The 20410-nt window shown below is 39.0% G+C and overlaps 1 protein-coding gene across 2 annotated transcripts in view; it reads left to right on the plus strand.

Moving 5' to 3' along the window:
* LOC135076057 (blood vessel epicardial substance-like) overlaps positions 1 to 20410 on the plus strand; it is a 55167-nt gene that overhangs the window by 6795 nt on the left and 27962 nt on the right. For both annotated transcript variants that reach the window (XM_063970510.1, XM_063970511.1), the window contains exon 2: positions 8015 to 8172. In XM_063970510.1, coding sequence (XP_063826580.1) covers positions 8015 to 8172 — 158 coding nt within the window. The remainder of the gene's footprint in view (positions 1 to 8014; positions 8173 to 20410) is intronic.

Genomic DNA, 20410 nt, shown 5'->3' on the forward strand with positions numbered 1-20410 from the left:
GAAACTTTAAAAGTTTAAATGAGGATACTCTTCGCCGCAGATTCTATAAACGCCTATGCAATATAAATTTTCTGTCACTTACAACAGTGAAGTTTTCCAATATTCAACATACACGCTATATTTGAGGCTCTTGAGAATTTCAATGGTGAAATTATTGTCAAAAACCACTAACAAACTAAAATGTTGTGATTGGTATTCTTTTTGTATTTTAATCTTGTCGTTCTACGATACCCGAAATTACATTAAATTATCGGTGCAAAATTGCAAATTAACTTTGAGCGTCATCAATAGGGCAATTATTATCACTTCAGTAAGTCAAAAGACTTAATTAATTCTTGAGCCTGCAAATCCCGCTCCGACATTTCGAGTCCCTCATCGATCGCGTCTGCTCTCTGCTCAATTATTACAGCTATTCTTGTTTTTCTACCTGCTGAGATCTCTACCTGAGTTGTCTATCCCGCAGCAATGGGAATCGAGTAACTGATTGTATTAGCATTGAATCGCAAACGGTTATTGTGGTTTGCGGACTTTGCGGTTTTGTCCGCTCTCAACCAACGGGTTGTTTAAATCCCACTAGCGCGTGTGGTGGATTATAAAAGGGTGTAGAAAACCTAGTTTAAACAATGACAAACATTTCATAGTCGGTTCGGTTAGTTCGGTTTCTATATCGGCCGACTCCGCTTCGTCACGTTCACTTAAATACCTGATTTTTTGGCGCTTTGTTTTTTGCTGCTGCTATCTGCCTGACCTGAAGACCTGCTTTAATAAACTACATAAACAGTTAAAATAGTGTCATATTATACTTGTAATTGGTGAGTTTGCATAGTGCACACTGCACATGCACACTTAGCTCTACCATACATATCTGCAGTTAGAACGCAGTGTCGGGATAGGATACTGCTGAGTGTCTAATAGATTAATGATTAAAAGATGCTCCTCTAGGCAGACTGTAACATGCAATAATTAATTTGAATTTGACTGTGGCTTTACAGTGTTTCCTTGTAGGCTGTCCAGCCTTGTATAACTTATACAAGTCCTTGTATAAGTTCTTCTAATCCAAGCAATGATGCTTCTACCAATTGAGCTAGAGCTAAAACTTCATGCATCGGTGAATTCCACTTTTGTGAAGGACGACTCCAAGCGGTCGTAAAAATATAATTTGTGATCACTGATCAGTGAACAGAAAGAAATGAGTAATAGGTACTATTCGAGGGCTATTAAAACTAAAATGCGGCGTGACCGTTTTTCTAATCAATAGCCTCCAAACGAATTCATAAAAAGCCAGACTTCATCAAGTATGATCAAGTGCTGAGTATTTAAAAACATCTGTGTCTGGGAAACATGTTTTCAGTCTAATATTTTTATCAGTTTTTCTGACACTGAAAGTACAGCTTCATTTAAATATCCTGGAAGTTTGGAACGAACTATTCACAGTTTTGTTGAGTCAAGTTTAAGATGTATATTTGCGATCTTTACATTAGACTTTCGAACGTCAAGGAATTTTAATATGAAAGTTTTTATACATAGAATCTCAGCTTAATATTGTTTCAGAAGGTTAAAGTATGTAATAATAAGTTATGCATGATCGTAACCTGCCACAAAACTTCATATTTCCAGTTTTCCACACAATTACTATAGACTCATATTGATGTTGTGAGCCTTTTTTGGTAAAGGCATTTATTCTACTTTAAACCACACGAACCCACAGCTAAAAAGATAAAATGATTTTTTAAAATTAACATTTGACTGTTTTTATAATCATTTTGTTACAATCCAGTTATTTAGTGACTATTTGCACAACATCAAATACCTTTCCAAGGCTAGATCCACGTGAAACAAAACAGAATCCCTAAAAGGTTTTGAAGGACACAACATTGTTAACGTTTCGGCGAAACCTGTAAAAGATCTAATTAACTCTGAGAAAGGTTATATTCAACAGAGAGAAAACCTTGTCCCCGTCAGACTTTGTAATTTTACATGGTTTTGTTAGAAAATAGCACGTATTCCAACTACATAAGATGCCATAGTGCGTAGCTTGATGTGTCGCCTGTACTTTGTGTCATTAGCGACAGTTAGGCCCGACATACACGGACAGCTAGAAGTAGCGTCGACAGCTTCAAGCTGCGACTGCATAGCGAACTACAGTATTCTACGTACACAGATATCATACACGGAACCTCTCGAGCATTTGTGACTGCTAGTTGTTTCGCGGTCAAGAAGTCGCCAAGCATACACTGACTTTTCTTTCGATTGCTCTCGCGCAGTTATCTCCGCACTCTTCATTCCAGCGCTCGCTTGTAACTCGTTAAGCAGTTAATACCAACTACTCCAACTTATCAATGGCAGCTCCAAGCTGACTATGACTGCAAGAGCGATCCGTGTACGTTGATCACAAGCTTACTCGAACTGTACTTTTCATTCCGCTTCGCGTTCACTTGTAAAGTAACTCTTTGAGCAGTAAATACCAACTGCTCTAACAGTTATCATATCAATGGTACCTCCAAGCTGACCGTGGTCCGTGTACGTTGATCACTGGCTAACTGCTCGAGCAGTCCGTGTGTGGCGGGCCTTAGCTGAAAACACGGCACATTGGCACCTTATTGCAGGCCTGCTCATCGCGGGTGAATAACGACGTATTAATAGGTGCTATAAAAGTGTTATAACTTTTTTCATGCGCCCCTGCTGACTAGCTGTTGCCCGCGGCTTTGCACGCATGGTATCGGGTTTTTAATACAATGTGAATTTAGTAAAAGGCAAAGTTGTCTGTAAGTTGAATTTTCATGTTACGCGACTTTAAAACAACTTTTCATCATAATTTGCAATGGTTTTCTTTCATTGATGTACAATTTGAATGACTTCTGAAGCAGTTCCATCTCTGTTACATTACATCTGTGTTTATTTATTATTCTGTAGATTGCTAACTCCCCTGTTTTCAGTAGAATCCAGATGGGACATATAGCATTATTCGTCTACTATACTAGTTCCCAAGTTGGGTTATTTGCAAGATTTCCAAACTGTCCTTGGTTTTAGCAAATATGTTCTTCAATCTCGTTCGCATTGTGAACTACGATGTAAAGCCTGAGAAAAGGATAAGTTAGTAAAAGTTGGGAGCTCAACTTATAATAACGTACCCGTAGGCTCGTAGGTCGTCAATCGTCATATCGGCACTCTTTCCGAGAATCCAAAAGTTTTTAGGGGTAAAAACGAAACCCTAAACCTAGATAATGGTATGGAACCCTTCGTGCGCAAGTTCGACTCGCTCTTGACCAATTTTTTTATCTCGCCAACTGAATTTATTGGGCCGAAATGTATCGGTCCGAAAATTATATTTGAAATTGTACCCAACCAAATATTGTATTAGGATTAGTGTACATTGGTTTTCTAGGCAAGTTGGCAGTTTGGCACCGAGCGTTCTTATGATTCATGCTTATCCAGAAATGGGTAAGTTATTCAGGATTTCGTAGAAACACTAACTTGTGTTTGCGAAGTCGTCAACTCCAAAATTGACCAGGGTTGGCAACACTACTTTGTACTATAAGCTAATGTTAATCTACTCATTTCATTGCACGTTGATTCTTAATAAAATCTAGGGTTTATTTCGTTTTCGAATAACAATGAACCTTCTAGAGCTAGACCTTTTACTGAACGCAGAACCTTTTAAATTAGAAGTCTTGATGCAATGTTCGGTACAATGTAATCGTGATAAATGATGCTCTTTTAAAGAAAACGTTTTCACGAGTAAGAAGTCCCAAGCAGTTGTGTACTAAGTTGGCATCCCTAATAGTAACAGTGAAATATGGGGTGTCCTGCATCACAATATTTCAGTGTATAATATCGCCGCCGCAAGCAATCTTAGGCTGGGTTGCACCATCTTACTTTGACTTTTACAAACGTCAAAAATCTGTGAAACTCCATACAAAAAACATCGGTTATCGTTATAGTTACCGTCAAAGTTAGGTGGTGCAACTCAGCCTTAGGCTATTATAGGTTATTTACATAAACACCAGTGTTAGCAGCAGACAAAGCGGCTGCAGGCTAGTTGCATACATTACCAATATTTGACTATCGTTCGGCCGAGATCACTGTCCCCATTACAATGTTTGCGTTTAATTTGTGCTGGCCTTTAGCTCTATCGGAGGTCAGCCATCGTTTCGCTGAGCTAATGCTCGGCTAACGCAAAAGATTTACAGCGACACTGTTTGTAAAATTGAGTCATTATTTTCAATTTTAGACTTGTCTTTCTCGTTGTCAATGTTCCCTGTAAACTTAATTGTTTTTTTTTTAAATAGGTACTGTATTTCTTCATTACTCTTATTATGTTAAAAAGCCTCTGACGTCTAATTACTATTGCATTGAACACACGAACTCGAATGTCGAAACAAAGTTCTTCCAACGGAAGCATTCGGAAGCAACAAACTGATCTATCGTAAATAAGTAATGACGGAAAACATTAAGAAGCTGATTTATTCGTGAGAAACCATTACGTATTCTTTTACAACTTTGTACTAAAAGAAGCGATAATTTTACCCACAGCTTGGTAGCTTTTGCCTTTTAATATTACGACACAATGCCGAATTTAATTTCATTGGCTGTAGGAAAGGAATCATCTCAAATGCCTACGCACGCTGCGTAGGTTTGTCTTGAAACACAATTCATTAGCTAAAAGGTTGTTCTCTGATATTTAATATTAAATTTAGGTGAGCATAATTGAAGTAAATAATTACGACATTGTCTTGAGGTTGAGTGTGATGTGTGTGGGTGGCATCAGACGGCTCGCTTAATTACCATTTAGATCTGTAGGATTTTGGCTCTGGAATGAATAAACATGTAGACGTTGAGTTATTGGAAGTCCCCTCAATAACAAACATGGTGCAAGGGCTGCACCCGTAATATTTCTGGAGCAGGGTAAACAGAACCATTCCAGCGAGCCGAGATGAATATTTTCGCCGCTACTGATACAATAGCCCGCCAGTCCCGGCACAATATGGCGGCCGGTAAAAAGGTCCCATTGTTTTGGCTTTAAACGCGTCCAGCTGTTGCCGTAATGTGGACCGAGGCTGGATTAGGCCAAGACTTGTTTAGGTTTTGTTCGGAGTCATTAATTTAACTGCACCGTTCTGGCAGTGTTTTGTTTTTAGGTATGGCAACAAGAGCGCCTTGAGTATAATTTATGCTTTCGACAAAAATAGGCACAACTGTTCAGCTGATGCAGTTGACTTCAGCTGTTGGTTCTAGAAAATGACTTTTATAGTTTGTGCAGATGTTATACTGTTCCAAAATTCACGTGTTGATTGATGATGATGTAATGTGATCAATCAAAGTAAACAAGTGGGCAAAAACTGAAATGGAAAAAGTAATGGTTTCACTCAAATCTACAATTGACGTGAGAGTTGTGAGCGTCAACACCAAAGCTATTAAGTGAGAGATGACGTAAATACGATTACGAAAAAGTAGGTTTCACAGACTCGTTACGGACGATATTGTTAAATGAGAATAACGGTAAGTTGGAAAACCTCATATAATACGAAGGTTGAGAGTTGCTGGAGACAGGCACGGAGATTGCAGAAAGTTATGACGTTGCAATATCATGTCTACAATATAGAGCCATTGTAGTGTAGTTTATAAGCTCGTAAAACGCGTTTCATATTGAAAATAGCTATGGTACTAAGTCAACTCTCTACACAATATCCTCATCGGTGAAATAGGTAATTTCTTTGTGAATTGTGATTGACGCAACAAAAGCTTTTGCTTTCCTGTTAACGTAAAACGGAAGACTAACTAACGCGCGATTTCTAAGTGAAACCCCACTTGAGTTTTCAAAGAACAAGCTAAAACAGTGGTAGGCATTTGTTGGGAAATTTTCCGCTAAAATACTGAGCCACATTGTGAATTTGTTAAATCGTAATTGTTCTTGTTCCTTGTTTTCAGATCAGATGTATTGCTTTTAGCCAAGTAATGTCATCTTCAAAATTGCTTACGCTTTTTCCCTGTCACCTTGTCTCGGGAAGCAATATTTCTCCAACTTTGCATTTCATATCTCCATCGGTCCCGCTAACATCCGAGAGGATATTATTTGCACACCCTATGGAAATCGACGTCAGCACATTTCCTATCTGAGCTCCTAGGAATTGTGCTTTTGTATAATACTAATCCGTCTCAGATTGAACAATATAATTTTGTCTTCTTTGCTTTGAAATTCTTTACTTGATTGTATCAATCGATATGATTTTGCTTGATTAAACCTTTTGATATGAAGGAAAGTGTTATTAAACGTGGGACGCAGTTAATTCTAATGAAAAAAAATAATTCTGTTAGATATTTGTCGTCGTCAGTATTGCAGTAAATTATAATATTAAGTAGGAGCAGCAGTATAGTGACCTTTAAGCTCAGACATTTTCTAGTAACAAAATTACACCCCGGAGGTTTCAATCTATGCCTGAGCTTGCGCCTTGCAGGATAATGATGATGATTTATAGACTACACCACAAGAAGGATATATTCGCTTTTTGTAATGTAAGTGTTGATGGAAACGCTCGTCCTTTGCACAAGAAACCAGTAAATTACATTGTGATAAAGCCGGTTATTAAAGGGACCCCCGGTGTAGTTCAAAAGCTAATTTATCTGGTAAGTTTCGACGTGAAGGAGGATATTCGTACTTGTCCTAACGAGATATCCGCTGGGGGAGACAAAAGGATGAAGTGTCTTTACATTTTGTTTACACTTCGATTTTCTGTTTAGTTACGGATAATTTTAACTGGCTTAAAATTATACCCGTTTGTATATTAGGCATATAGGTATTTCTTTATTGAAAAAATTTCATTGTCTTTGTACGAGAGCGTAGAATTTTATAGAGACGCGTCTGTCTTTGGTGCGACAACGGTAATCATGGCGACTTATATTTTGATGAATACTCAATTGCGAGGCTTGTGGTTTGTCTAGAAAAGAATAAAGCGTGAATATTCCCTTTCCATTAATTTGCACAAGCTCATCCGCGAGTTTGCCGCTGTCCAGTGAATGGGGGCAATCAGACACATGCGAATAAACATAATGTCGGCTCTATTCGACTGCCACGGCTCTAATAATAGGCATTACGTTATTTTATCCCGAAGAATCGTTAGCACTGATGAGACTGCCTTAGGGAATGGCCGTACTTGGATTTCAAGTTATTTATAGATATGTTTTGGAGCGGATTGACACTGTTGCCAGGCATCTTTATGTAAACGAGTGTAGGTGTTGCATAAGCTAGTAGAAATTACTGAACATTTGAATTATAAACAAACGCTTAATTGACTATAGTTTTGCGCTATCACATCGTGCCATCAAACTATGCGATTCTAATAATTGAACTGAAATTGCATTTTGACCTTTGTGTTTCGATTACGATTCGCCGAAGCAACGTGAGGCTCTATCTGTAAAATTGGTCGGTGTTCCATATATTATGATCAAAATCTACTCTAAGTTACGCATAAATGCAATTTAAGCTTTGATCTCGTAGTAATATGACAGATTCCGTCGAGAAATCCAGAAGAAAGAAAATAGGTAGAGTCACTTTAATTTGTTAAGAAATAAACTGTATTTATATCTAGAACCTAGAAACAGAAAGTTTTTAGCACTGAAAAGAAGATTAGGTTTAGATCAAGTTTAACTTGACGTGCAATTAAATCTAAAAGTAGCGTGATGAAGCGGTCGAACATTATTCATCGCCGACCTGCTTAAAGGCTCAAACAACCTTGTTTGTCCTATAAAATAGATGATTCCGTGACAGATAATGTAATCTAGCCCCACTTACTGAGACAAATTAGTCGCAAATAGTGCCCTTAACCAGGCCAAAGCCTTTTCAGAAACTTTACAGAAAAGAAAAAATGTATTCGCTGCTTTTCATCAGTTCAGTGGGGACTATTGCACCACTACTTCGTTTAGAGTTAACAAAGTATTCTTGAGGCCTCATAATGAGAAAATTCTCTCATCACCTTATCATTTTTGAAGTCTAACAGTGTGTCTCCCTTGTCCCCAGGTCTACGTAGCCCTCTTCAAGCCACTTCGGGTGTCGAGGCGGCAGTTCCGAAGGGTGCTGATGTGCATGAGGAACGTCAGACATCTCAAGTGCCACGAGCTCTACGCACATGAGAAGGTCACCAAGGTGGACAGCTTGTCTTTGGTGCTCTCCGGGAAGTGAGTATTAACCTTATTACTCTTATGAATAACTAGCGGCCGCCCGCGACTTCGTACGCGTGGACCTCGTTTTACACGCGTTAGATATCATGTTGATAGATGGCGTTTCACGTCTTCCCCCGCATGAATATTTGCGAACGTCAAAAACAGTAGTTTGTCCAGCGCTGTAGATTTAACCAATGACGATAGATGAGATGACGCTTTTTAGACACGTCTTTTTTATTTATTGGAATTTTCTTGTCACATATCGTCTTAAATTATAGCCTATATGTTAATCTGGGTTATAAACAATCATAGCCTCAATGTAACCTTGTTGGTGTTCAAATAAATAAATAAATACTGTAAAGTTTCAACAAAATCCGTTCAGTAGTTTTTGCGTGAAAAAGTAACAAACATCCAGACATCCAAACTTTCGTCTTTATAATATTATTAAGAAGGATGTTTCTTTTTATTTGCAATTATTTAGGGATGAAGATCAGATCAATCCTAAAATTCTACACTGCTTTGATCAGTGTTAGGAAAAGTAAATATCAACCTCGAGAGAATATGTTGCCAATCCTTTGTGTGAAAGGTTATTAGGGGGCAACGACTTTACATAAAGGATGAAGAAAGATATTATGTAATGGATACATACGCCCAATTTATTGTGCGATTAATCCTACGTTATTATTATAACGCTAGGATTTATTAGGTACAGTTAAATCTAAGCTAAAGCCATCAGATCTCATCAATCAGAAGTTAATCTTAAAATTAATGGCCCGAATGTCGTATGTGTCCCGATTTTTTTTATGTAGTAGGCTCACACCCGTAGAAAATCAACACCCCAAAGTTGTAAAATAATGTAACGCTAAAAAGGTAAGATAGATTGTGGCGGAAAACCGAGGAGCTCATTTCACATGCTCAAACTTAGTAGCAAAAGTTTTTGTATCTTTGCGTCTGTGCCGAGCTGAGATGTCTTGCTTGCCTTTTTAACTCCGAACGAATAATAGCTGGAGAATTCAAAGTAACAGTTTTAAAAACTATGTTTTCGTTGTTATAAATAAGTAGCCTGCATGTTTATGTGGACAAACGTTGAATCTACAAAATTCTTTCAGTCTTGGCACATGTTTGAAACAAACAAACATGATGCTTGTGAGTAATATTTGTGATGGACACTTCTAAAAAATTATTCTCAACTTGCCACTCAGCATTTATCATGCAATTAGCATTAAAAGTGGTTTATAATTATGTGAAATTGTCAATGCAACTTTATGATATTTTCTTTTTTGATAATATGTGAATGAGGATTCATTGCTGACAAAATAAATACAAGAGTTACATTATTATGAATAGATCTTAACCCTAATATTCATTACCCATCAACAAAGCATCACCTTGGATCAGCATAATGCGATTTCAGCCTTTGTTTTACGAACATAAAAAGCAATACGAATGGCGTGACTGAATAATCAGGTTTTAAACCTGTAGTAATGTCAAAGAAGGAATTTAATTACACACGACGTTATTACTCAAAGTTCACTAAACATACGTAGTCATTTGCATTAAAATTCCGAGAAACTTTTGATTACTAAAATAACTGCAACACGGCTTTTAGAATGATGACATCAGAGAGTCAGCGTCCATTTGCTCGAGTGAGTTTAAGTGTGATAGGAAACTATAATAAGAGGTTGTTTGCACTTCAACTTTAAGAAAACCGAAAGTTTTGCACTTTCGAGGTAATCTTCTCTATGCTGTTGATGATAAGGCATAAAATCAACTAATTGCTTTCATGATAAGGCTTGATTTTACTTTCATCCACTGCTTCTACCAGTTCCTTACAAGAACTTTAGAAGTAGACGCAGAGATTTCAACCTTGTTACCATCATACATATATTGCGGGGGTGTAATTTAAAATTAATCCAATCTTGTTGCGACAAGAAAAAACTTCCACACCTTGCCACACCTATTACTGGCAGATAGTTACTCACGTGATAGGTCGCCTTAATTTAATATCATATGTTCCGCAGCGTATTTTTAACTTAGAAAGGTTTGATTAAATTTTTAGTTGACTGTCTCTCCTTTCGCAGTAGAAAGGAGTCGATGTACTTTCTAAGTAAATAGATATTCAGGTTTATTTTAATTTTCCCTTGAATATACGCCTTTTTTGGTTACATAAGTACTCCATTAACATATTCACCGGTCAATGCTAGCAACTCCGCCTGCCGATAAGTACAATGTGAACTACATCCAAGTGGAAAGTATCGGTAACTGCTGCGAATTTTACCACGAATCAAGGCTGATAATAATGGAGCAGATAGTCAGAAAATGTTTAGCATGCAGCTAATAATAGTCAGGAAGGCAATGCAGATCAAGCCAATTAGGCATAAAGATGGCGTAATGGACATAATGAACGAGCTATTAGAAGAAATACAAACTTGATGATTGATGTAAGATGAGTTGAGAAGTAACTCTAGAAGGACCTGACGAATTTGTGAAAGGTTGTAAATCTGACACATTGTTCGGAGAAAATGGCACATTTTTACAATAGATGCGCCAGCAATAAAGCAAACTCGAGCTTTACTGCTTGGTAATGCTATCTTATTTATTCAGCACCACACCGAACTAGGTTACATTACGGTCAAGACTCCAACCCAATGCCCCATATACGGCATCCTAAAATATGGCCCGCAGAACGTGCCAAATATGGTTTTTGCCCATTTATTAATCTTCTTTCCCAAATAAAGTCATCTACGTACATTAGGCTGAGCTAAATGATACCTAAATTAGGTCAACAGAACGAGGCCAAAATAAAACTAAGACCCATTCTGTAGGTACTGTGTCTGTAGGTGCGCCATATCAAAATATTTGTGTCTCTTTTTACGCGACCGGCTCCGTATCGTAAATGCTGCATGAATATTCATAAGGTAATTGTTTATTTATCAGCTTACCATGTAAATTCATTATTCGCACATGAACAAAACATGAGGCGTGAAGCAGCGCTTGCGCTGTGTTTCGCCGAGTGAGTGAGGATACCGGAGGCCCAATTGGGGGGGAATGGGATTTAAAAGGTTGGCAGCGCACTTGTGACTTCACTGATGTTGCGGGTGTACATGGGCGACGGCAATTGCTTACCATCAGGTGATCCGTCTGCTCGTTTGCCTCCTATCACATAAAAAAAAAAAAAAAAGAGGAAGTATTCGCGATTGTGTTGTCTCGGCGTGATTACAGACGAAGTGACAATATCGTGGGTAAATAGCTATAATGGGAAAGGTAATGGATGGGTTCACTTCTGAATAAATTGCCTTTGTGCTATTCCTTTGCGGTAAAACTACTGCTGTTATTTTAAGGTATTTTACGAGTGTGATACTTGGGACTTTCCAAAGGATACACTTTTCTTCCGTGGGTCAACTCCCCAATCAGTTTATATGTATCCGGCTCTTTTTGTCTTTCACACTCATGCCTCCTTTTTTAAGGGAGTGAGCGAAACAGTTGTGAATATATGAAAATCGGTTTGGAAAGCAGTCCTTTGACGTCGCGTGTAGGACGTGTGCGCGATAAGTTTGTGACTGTGACAGATCGAAATAAATCTGTCTACGGGACATGCGGGCGAGGCCCTAAGGACATTAACCATGCTATATTCTTCGCTGATCGGAATCTGCCCTAAAAAGGACTGGGCACGGTCAGAATTAAGACTTGTTGCGATTTGCCATAAATTCTGAATCCTTTTGAAAAGCTAGCACACATTTTATCACAGTAGAAGACATTAATTAAGTATTTATTCTATTTTCTCGCAATAAAATATTTTACGGAACAAGCTTTCCAAGCTTTCAAAGCTGTAAATCATCATCAACAGCCCTTTACAGTCCACTGCTGGACTATGAGCCTCCTCCACTATAGTGGAGGGTTTTGCCATAATCCCCACGCTTGGCAGGCGGGTTGGAGATCGCAGTATAAAAGATTGATGTTTGTCAGAGAGCGCCGCTGCCCGTTCTCTGTTTGATGTGTAGTCCCTAAGTCGCCTCTTACGACACCCGCGGGAAGAGTAGGGGCAGGCCTGGCTCACTCCGCGCGGTACATCCGATAATTACCTACAGCGAAGCGCCCCGCCGGCGGGTATTAGATCAGTCGAGTGTCACGCGCGCGCCCGTCAGGACGCTGGCGTGCGTTGTAGTACCTAATTTTATGATCGAAGTATTATTTAAAAATGGACATAAAGAGAAAGAAATATTATTGTGCGGCGTTCGGGTGTTTAAATTCGAAAAGAAATCTACCGGATTTATCTTTTTTTTCGCTTCCCAAAGATGCTGAAAGGTATGTTGACCATGTAGGTAATCAATAATTCTTAGGATAGTATAGGAACCTAACCTACCATGACTACTGCTCAGAATGCGTTCGTTCGTTTCAGCCAAAATAAATGACGTCCACTGCTGGACAAAGGCCTCTCCCAAGGTTTTCCATAATGAATGCGTACTTACCTACATACGTACATCATTACAAATAAGTAGATTAATTATTTTTTTACTAGACACTACTAGACAGCAACCCTAACAGCGTAAGAAGAGTTCAGAGGCACGCGATAGAAAGAGACAAAACTTGTAGGTGAATAAAATTGTAGGTACGTAGTGCTGAGTGCTGTGCGAGCTGAATTCCACTGTATCGCGTCGTAGCAAGACTCGCATTTATTTAAATCGTCTTGCGGAGTAATCCTTCTGTACCTGTACTATTACTTATTCTGTGGTAGGGGTTGGTGACAAATGTATTCTACTCTGCCGTCACCACACGGCAAAGCTGTAAATACGCTCGCCAAATCAATGGTGCAGTATTTTAAAACATTGAATGAATGAATGAACGTGTTGAAACCGAAAGTGCATCCATGACATGAATGGCTCCGAGTCGCGTGCGCATTGCGCCATGGCTGTTGGGATTGCGGCCTTGATGCCAATATTTGGAGAAGCTATTACAAATGCACTGATTGTACAGCATACAAGCTGCACATTTTTTATGCAAAATCGTACTTATAACAACTACAATAAGATGCTACAGTGTATAGCTTTATGTGCCGTCGTCTGCACACTATTTCTGACTGGTAGTCTTTGTTATTGTATGTAATGATTGCGTGATACCATCACCAAATCACCAGATTTCGTCAATAGTATAACAACTGTTGCAAGCAGATGGCATTTGATTCATAATTTACATTATCTATTTTGGTCTGTTTTTGTATCATCTTTAGTTTTGGATGTTCTTTATAATGTTACGGGGTGCTGGTACCTTACATGGACGGGAAATTCAATACTTGATTCTCAGCAAGTTTCGTGACTAAAAAGGGGCTTATTTAGCAACCGGGCCTTATTAGGCGAACCTATTTACACGGCAGTTGAAGATTGTTATTATAACCCATTCATATGCAGTAATTACTATTTCTGCTCATTTCGAACCGTTATAGTGTCATTGTTGAAGTCTCCGTTAAAACTCCTCAGTCTGAATAACCGTAACGAAAAGCGAAACGAACAAAAAGCAAGACAAGTGGAAAATTATGTTTATTTGTTCCATTGTTGAACCGCGTAATGCTGTGTTATCATCTCATCTTTTACACAAGGCTGTTAACATTTCTACAGTACTTTTGGTCGCATATGGGATAAAATTTGAGATCAGGGTAGGCTCAGTATTTTATGAGATACTAGCGGCCGCCCACGACTTCGTACGCGTGGATCCCGTTTTACCCCCTTCATCTATCTTACGCGGTTTAGTTTTTTTCATACAAATGTTTTTTCCCGCTAACTCCCGTTCCCGTGGGAATTTTGCAATATCCTGTTGTAACTAACCTTTAAGTTTACTAAGGTACCTGCATGCCAAATTTCAAGCGTCTAACTTATGCGGTTTAGATTTTTCATACAATAGGATTTTCCTGTTAATTCCCGTTCCCGTGGGAATTTCGGGAATTCCTTTCTTTGTGCACCTCTACGATACCTAAGCTACGTCCCTTCCAAATTTCAAGTGCCTACGTTTAGCCGTTTAGGCTGTGCGTTGATATGTCAGTCAGTCTGTCAGTTTCTCCTTTTATACATATATTTAGATAGATACCGAAATCGAAACCATCTGGTGAAAGTCGCGGGAAGTGCCTGGATGCGGGCAGCGCAGGACCGGTCATTGTAGAAATTTTTGGGGAAGGCCTTTGTCCAGCAGTGGACGTTATTTGGCTGAAACGAACGATCCGAAATCCAAACAAAGGCTTGCCTTCAAGAAATTCATCATCATAGCAGTCTCCTTCCTCTGCAGGAGCACGACTATGGGCGACGGTAATCACTTACCATCAGGTGATCCGTTTGCTCGTTTGCCTCCTATCACATAAAAAAAAAAAAAAAAAAAAAAAAAACGACTAAAATTTTGAGGGTTACTTATTGCAAATGGTTATGACAAATTACAATAACTACAAAGATAAGCGAAATCGTTATTTTATTTAGAAAAACAATAGCTGGAAACTTTTTTGATGAATATTTAAAGGCACATCATACAGCTGTAAGTTGGGACGCCCCACGCTGGTCCCGATTTAATAAAACATGGACATTGATGCTAGAAGCACGAAATTTTTTTTGATGGTTACTGCTATGATAACTAATAAGGCAAAAAAATATTACAATCTTACGACGTCTATTTCGTAGTAAAAAAAAATATGTAGATATTTTTTGTATGGAAGAAATTACGTTTCTGTAAATTTTTCGAAATTCTTAAACGATGTCAAAATGCCGATCACACATGTTATAAAACAAGTGATTCTGAGTATTTCATGCGAAGATACTTGTCACTTATCTCTGCGTACTTTTGAGTTATCGAGGGTTGAAAAATCGATTTTTTTATATTAAATATTTCCACGAAAAATGCCAAAATTACAATATGGTGTATAAGGGACACCTTTGATGACACATAACAACGACTCACACTCGCGCGCGCTCGTATGCATCAGCTTTTAATGAAATAAAATAAAAAATTAAGGGAAATACTTAATACAACATTGTATGTATAGGTCCGCTGGCCGTCAAAAAGTAGCTTATACGAGAGGTTGCCCAATTTACAATATGTCCATCATTGATAACTCACACAAATATCATCTCTCTCTGAAGGATAACAAGTTTTTTTTGTTTCCAGAAGCTTTTGATAGGATGGAAGCTCATAAATACTCTCTGAAGTGAGAATGAATCTCAATTTGCGATATTGCCATTTTGACAAATTACATGATGTAACTAGCGCTAACGTTTATCTTCAGGTAGACACAGTTTTAAGTTAAAAGATTGTCTACTATTTCACACTGTTTTTCGTTTTGGAACAGTTCTTTGATTATAGGTAGTCGCTAATTTCGTTTTGTTAGACTCTTTCGGTTTAGCTCATAAAGCGTAAACTAATTCCTCCTCAGAATGATCTAAAAGTGTTAGAGAGCGCCTCTTCTTCTGCAGAAGAAGAATTTTGCATAAATCTTCAAAAGGTTTTTTATTTATAACAGAAGTCGATGGTTGCACATCTACTTCCGCAGTCTCATCAACTGGAGCGTCTTCCTCGGTGTTAACGTTGTCTATGCGTTGTGTTAACTCGGTAAAAGAACATTTTTTAAATCTAATTTTTACATTTCGGCCAGACCATTTCAGACTAAAATGAGGAACGTATTGGCATTGAATTGTCTTCCGAAGATTTGAGTAATTATCAAATCATTAAGTCGTAATTTAACAAGAAATATATCAAAGAAGATATGGTCTGCTTCCAGTAGAGCCCAAAAGACATTTTTGCACCAGAATTCGCATTGGCTAGACTCTGAAATTGTCTGGCCGAATTGTAAAAATATGTTTTTTACCGAGTTAACACAACGCATAGACAACGTTAATACTGAGGAAGACGCTCCAGTTGATGAGACTGCGGAAGTAGATGTGCAACCATCGACTTTTAGTCCCTTGAAGACCTTGCAGAAGAAGAATTTTGCATAGACCTTTTGAAAATTTATGCAAAATTCTTCTTCTGCAGAAGAAGAGGCGCTCTCTAACACTTTTAGATCATTCTGAGGAGGAATTAGTTTACGCTTTATGTGATAAACTGAAAGAGTCTAACAAAACGAAATTAGCGACTACCTATAATCAAAGAACTGTTCCAAAACGAAGAACAGTGTGAAATAGTAGACAATCTTTTAACTTAAAACTGTGTCTACCTGAAGATAAACGTTAGCGCTAGTTACATCATGTAATTTGTCAAAATGGCAATATCGCAATTTGAGATTCATTCTCGCTTCAGAGAGTATTTATGGGCTTCCATCCTATCAAGAGCTTCTGGAAACAAAAAAAACTTGTTATCCTTCAGAGAAAGACGATATTTGTGTGAGTTATCAATGATGGACATATTGTAAATTGGGCAACCTCTCGTATAAGCTACTTTTTGACGACCAGCGGACCTATACATACAACTTTGTATTTCCCTTAATTTTTTTTTATTTTAGTAAAAGTTGATGCATACGAGCGCGCGCGAGTTCGAGTCGTTGTTATGTGTCATCAAAAGTGTCCCTTATACACCATATTGTAATTCTGGCAATTTTTCGTGGAAATATTTAATATAAAAAAATCGATTTTTCAACCCTCGATAACTCAAAAGTACGCAGAGATAAGTGACAAGTATCTTCGCATGAAATACTCAGAATCACTTGTTTTATAACATGTGTGATCGGCATCTTGACATCGTTAAAGAATTTCGAAAAATTGACAGAAACGTAATTTCTTCCATACAAAAAATATGTATATATTTTTTTTTACTACTAAATAGACGTCGTAGGATTGTAATATTTTTTTGCCTTATTAGTTATCATAGCAGTAACCATCAAAAAAAATTTCGTGCCTCTAGCATCAATGTCCATGTTTTATTAAATCGGGACCACTGTGCGCCCGTCGGATGTGTTTCCACGATTCCCGCATTCTTGGAATCCAAATGAGCGATTTGTATTCTGCTTGGGAGCGATCGTCTTTTTGCATTGCCACCGACTGTTCCAAGCATACAAAGTAATTAGCGTTTTGGCAGCAAATTCAAAACGGGAAAATTTGAAATGATTGCAGGCTTCATACACAGAAATTTATATTCATTTGAAAGAGTGGCATATTTCATATTTTTTAAAATCTTGTTTTTAAGGAAAATAAAATTTTCATTTTCATCTTCTATTAAGTAGATCGTATCTCATCTTTTTATTCAGAATCGCTCCTCTTTCAACTGCTTTCAAGATGACAGTGTTTTTTTAACTTAATGTGCCGTTGATACAATACAATATTATAATATTGTTTGTAGCTTATGACATAATCGTTACCCACACAATCACGATCACCTTATCATAATAATGTGTGTTAGCGAAATATTGCAAATAGTTTGATCGATCGTGCAATGATAAACCAACCATTAATTTATGTCAAATGATAAACATAATATACTGATTTATTACAATGAATCGATAAAATACGAAAGATATTATGATTATGTAGGCAGAAACTTTACTATAAAGTTGATATGATGCTTTGATCGGCTATCTATTAGGTATGCCTGTATTACTGACTGTATTTTACAAGTAGCATTACTCAATAAAGTAGGTAGACCTACACTTAGTTGATAGTTTCGGAATGATTTGAAACTGTATAGATTGCTTAAAACGAATTCCAAGGAATTGTTCTGCCTTAAATGGAAATCTAAATGGACCACTATACATATAATAGCAAATAATTGAGGCCTGAATTGGTAGTGGGCTGGCTAATCAGGAAGGAGACAATCGGCTAACCAGTCCATTGTGTGGGGATAAATCATGACACAATATCAGACTAGTTTTTAGTTCTAGACAAAAACTTACTAGACCGCTGCCTTTCCTGTCTAAAGTCTAAAGAAATCAATTTTGATTCGTTAAACTCGCATACGAAATAATCGATTTAGATCGCGAGCGATAATAAGGTTGAATTCCACCATCTTACTTTGACTTTGGCACCTTTGGAGAGACTGTAGCACTGCCCAGGTCTCGACCGAATCGAAGGCTTTCTCATAATCCACAAACGCCAGGCAAAGTGGTTGATTATACTCCTCGGTCTTCTGTATAATCTGCCTTAGCGTATGTATGTGGTCTATGGTACTAAAGCCTTTTCGGAAACCGGCTTGTTCGGGAGGCTGGAAGTCGTCGAGCCTGCGAGCGAGACGATTCGTAATGACTCTTGAAAACAGCTTGTAGACATGGCTCAGAAGTGAGATGGGTCTATAATTCTTCAATAAGGTTTTGTCACCTTTTTTGAAGAAGAGTACCACCACACTTCTGTGCCATGTCGTAGGCGTTTTTCCTTCGAGGGTGACGGAATTGAACAGCTTCTGAAGAGCCCTCAGTACCGGCGTTCCGCCTGCCTTCAAAAGCTCAGCCGTGATTCCATCATCACCCGGTGCCTTGTTGTTCTTCAGCTGTTTGAGAGCCATTCTAATCTCGTACAGACTGACGTCCGGGATATCTTCGGTATAGTGTCGGGTCAGTCTAGCTCTTGGGTCTTCGGCTAGATTTGTGACAGGTGCACGTACACTCGTGTATAATTGTCCGTAGAACTTCTCGACCTCTTCCAATATCTCCGGCCCCGACGAAATGGCTCTGCCATCCTCTGTCTTCAGCTTGGTCAGTTGACTTTGGCCAACAGACAGATCTCTTGCGAACACTTTAGAGCCCTTGTTTCGCTCAATCGCCTCTTTAATACGGTCTGTATTAAATTGGCGTAGGTCGCGAGTCAAAGACTTGGAGATCTGTCTGTTAAGGCGCCGATACTGAGCAGCATCTTCAGAGGACTGCAGAACCAAGTTCCGTCTCTCTTCCATGAGTTGATTGGTGAGGTCAGAGATCTTTTTGGTTCCTTTTGAACGACGGGTTTTAAAGAACTTAGACCCAGTCGTTTGGACAATTCCCACGAACCTGTCATTGTATTTGTCCACATTTTCGCAGTCTCCTAGGCATTCGAAACGATTTTGCAACTCGAGCTGAAAGCTTTCGGGGTTTTGGAGTTGGATGGGCGCTGGGCGGAGCGTAGACTTCATCAGTCGACATCTCTCGAGCTTGGGTCTGATATTCAATGTGCCTCTTACCATTCGGTGATCGCTTCCTGTTTTGACCGAATTGATCACAGAGACATCATTGAATATATGCTTCTTCGTCGACAAGATGAAGTCTATCTCATTTTTTGTAGCGCCATTGGGATGCAGCCATGTCCACTTTCGCTGTTTTGGCTTTCTGAAGAAGGAGTTCATCATAAAGAGGCCCTCCCTCTCCATAAAGCCAGCCAGCAGTTGGCCACGTGCGTTCCTCTCTCCGTACCCAAATTGCCCCACTTTCGGCTCATTATCGCTTCGTTTACCTAGCTTCGCGTTGAAGTCCCCCATCACAACGGTAAAATGGGACCGGGAGCCATGTATGGCTCTGGAAATATCCTCATACATGGTCTCCACTTCGTCGTCGGGGTGTTTGACTGTTTGTTTGAATTGACTATCGATATATCGAAGTGTTGAGGGGTTTGTACAAAAACGCCACAATGTCGGTCCGCCTTCAGGATCGGGATTCGAAACCTATCCAGTTGCAGCGAGGGGTAAGACAGGGAGACGTCATATCTCCAAAACTGTTTACCACCGCCCTGGAAGATGTCTTCAAGCTTCTGGACTGGAACGGATTTGGCATAAATATCAACGGCGAGTACATCACCCACCTTCGATTCGCGGACGATATCGTAGTCATGGCTGAGACCTTGGAGGATCTAGGCACAATGCTCGATGGCCTCAGTAGAGCCTCTCAACAAGTGGGCCTCAGAATGAACATGGACAAGACAAAAATCATGTCTAATGTCCGTGTTGCACCCACTCCTCTGAAGGTTGGAGACTCTACACTCGAAGTTGTCGACAATTATGTATACCTGGGACAAACAGTCCAGTTAGGTAGGTCCAACTTCGAGAAAGAGGTCAATCGTCGAATCCAACTCGGATGGGCAGCGTTCGGGAAGCTTCGCCATATACTCATGTCCGAAATACCGCAGTGTCTCAAGACGAAAGTCTTCGAGCAGTGTGTGTTGCCAGTGTTGACATATGGATCCGAAACGTGGTCGCTTACTATGGGCCTCATAAGAAGGCTCAAGGTCACCCAAAGGGCGATGGAGCGGGCTATGCTCGGAGTTTCCCTGCGTGATCGAATCAGAAATGAGGAGATCCGTAGGAGAACCAAAGTAACCGACATAGCTCGCAG

Source organism: Ostrinia nubilalis, chromosome 11 (genome assembly GCF_963855985.1).
Source record: "Ostrinia nubilalis chromosome 11, ilOstNubi1.1, whole genome shotgun sequence".
In the NCBI taxonomy this organism is placed as follows: domain Eukaryota; kingdom Metazoa; phylum Arthropoda; class Insecta; order Lepidoptera; family Crambidae; genus Ostrinia; species Ostrinia nubilalis.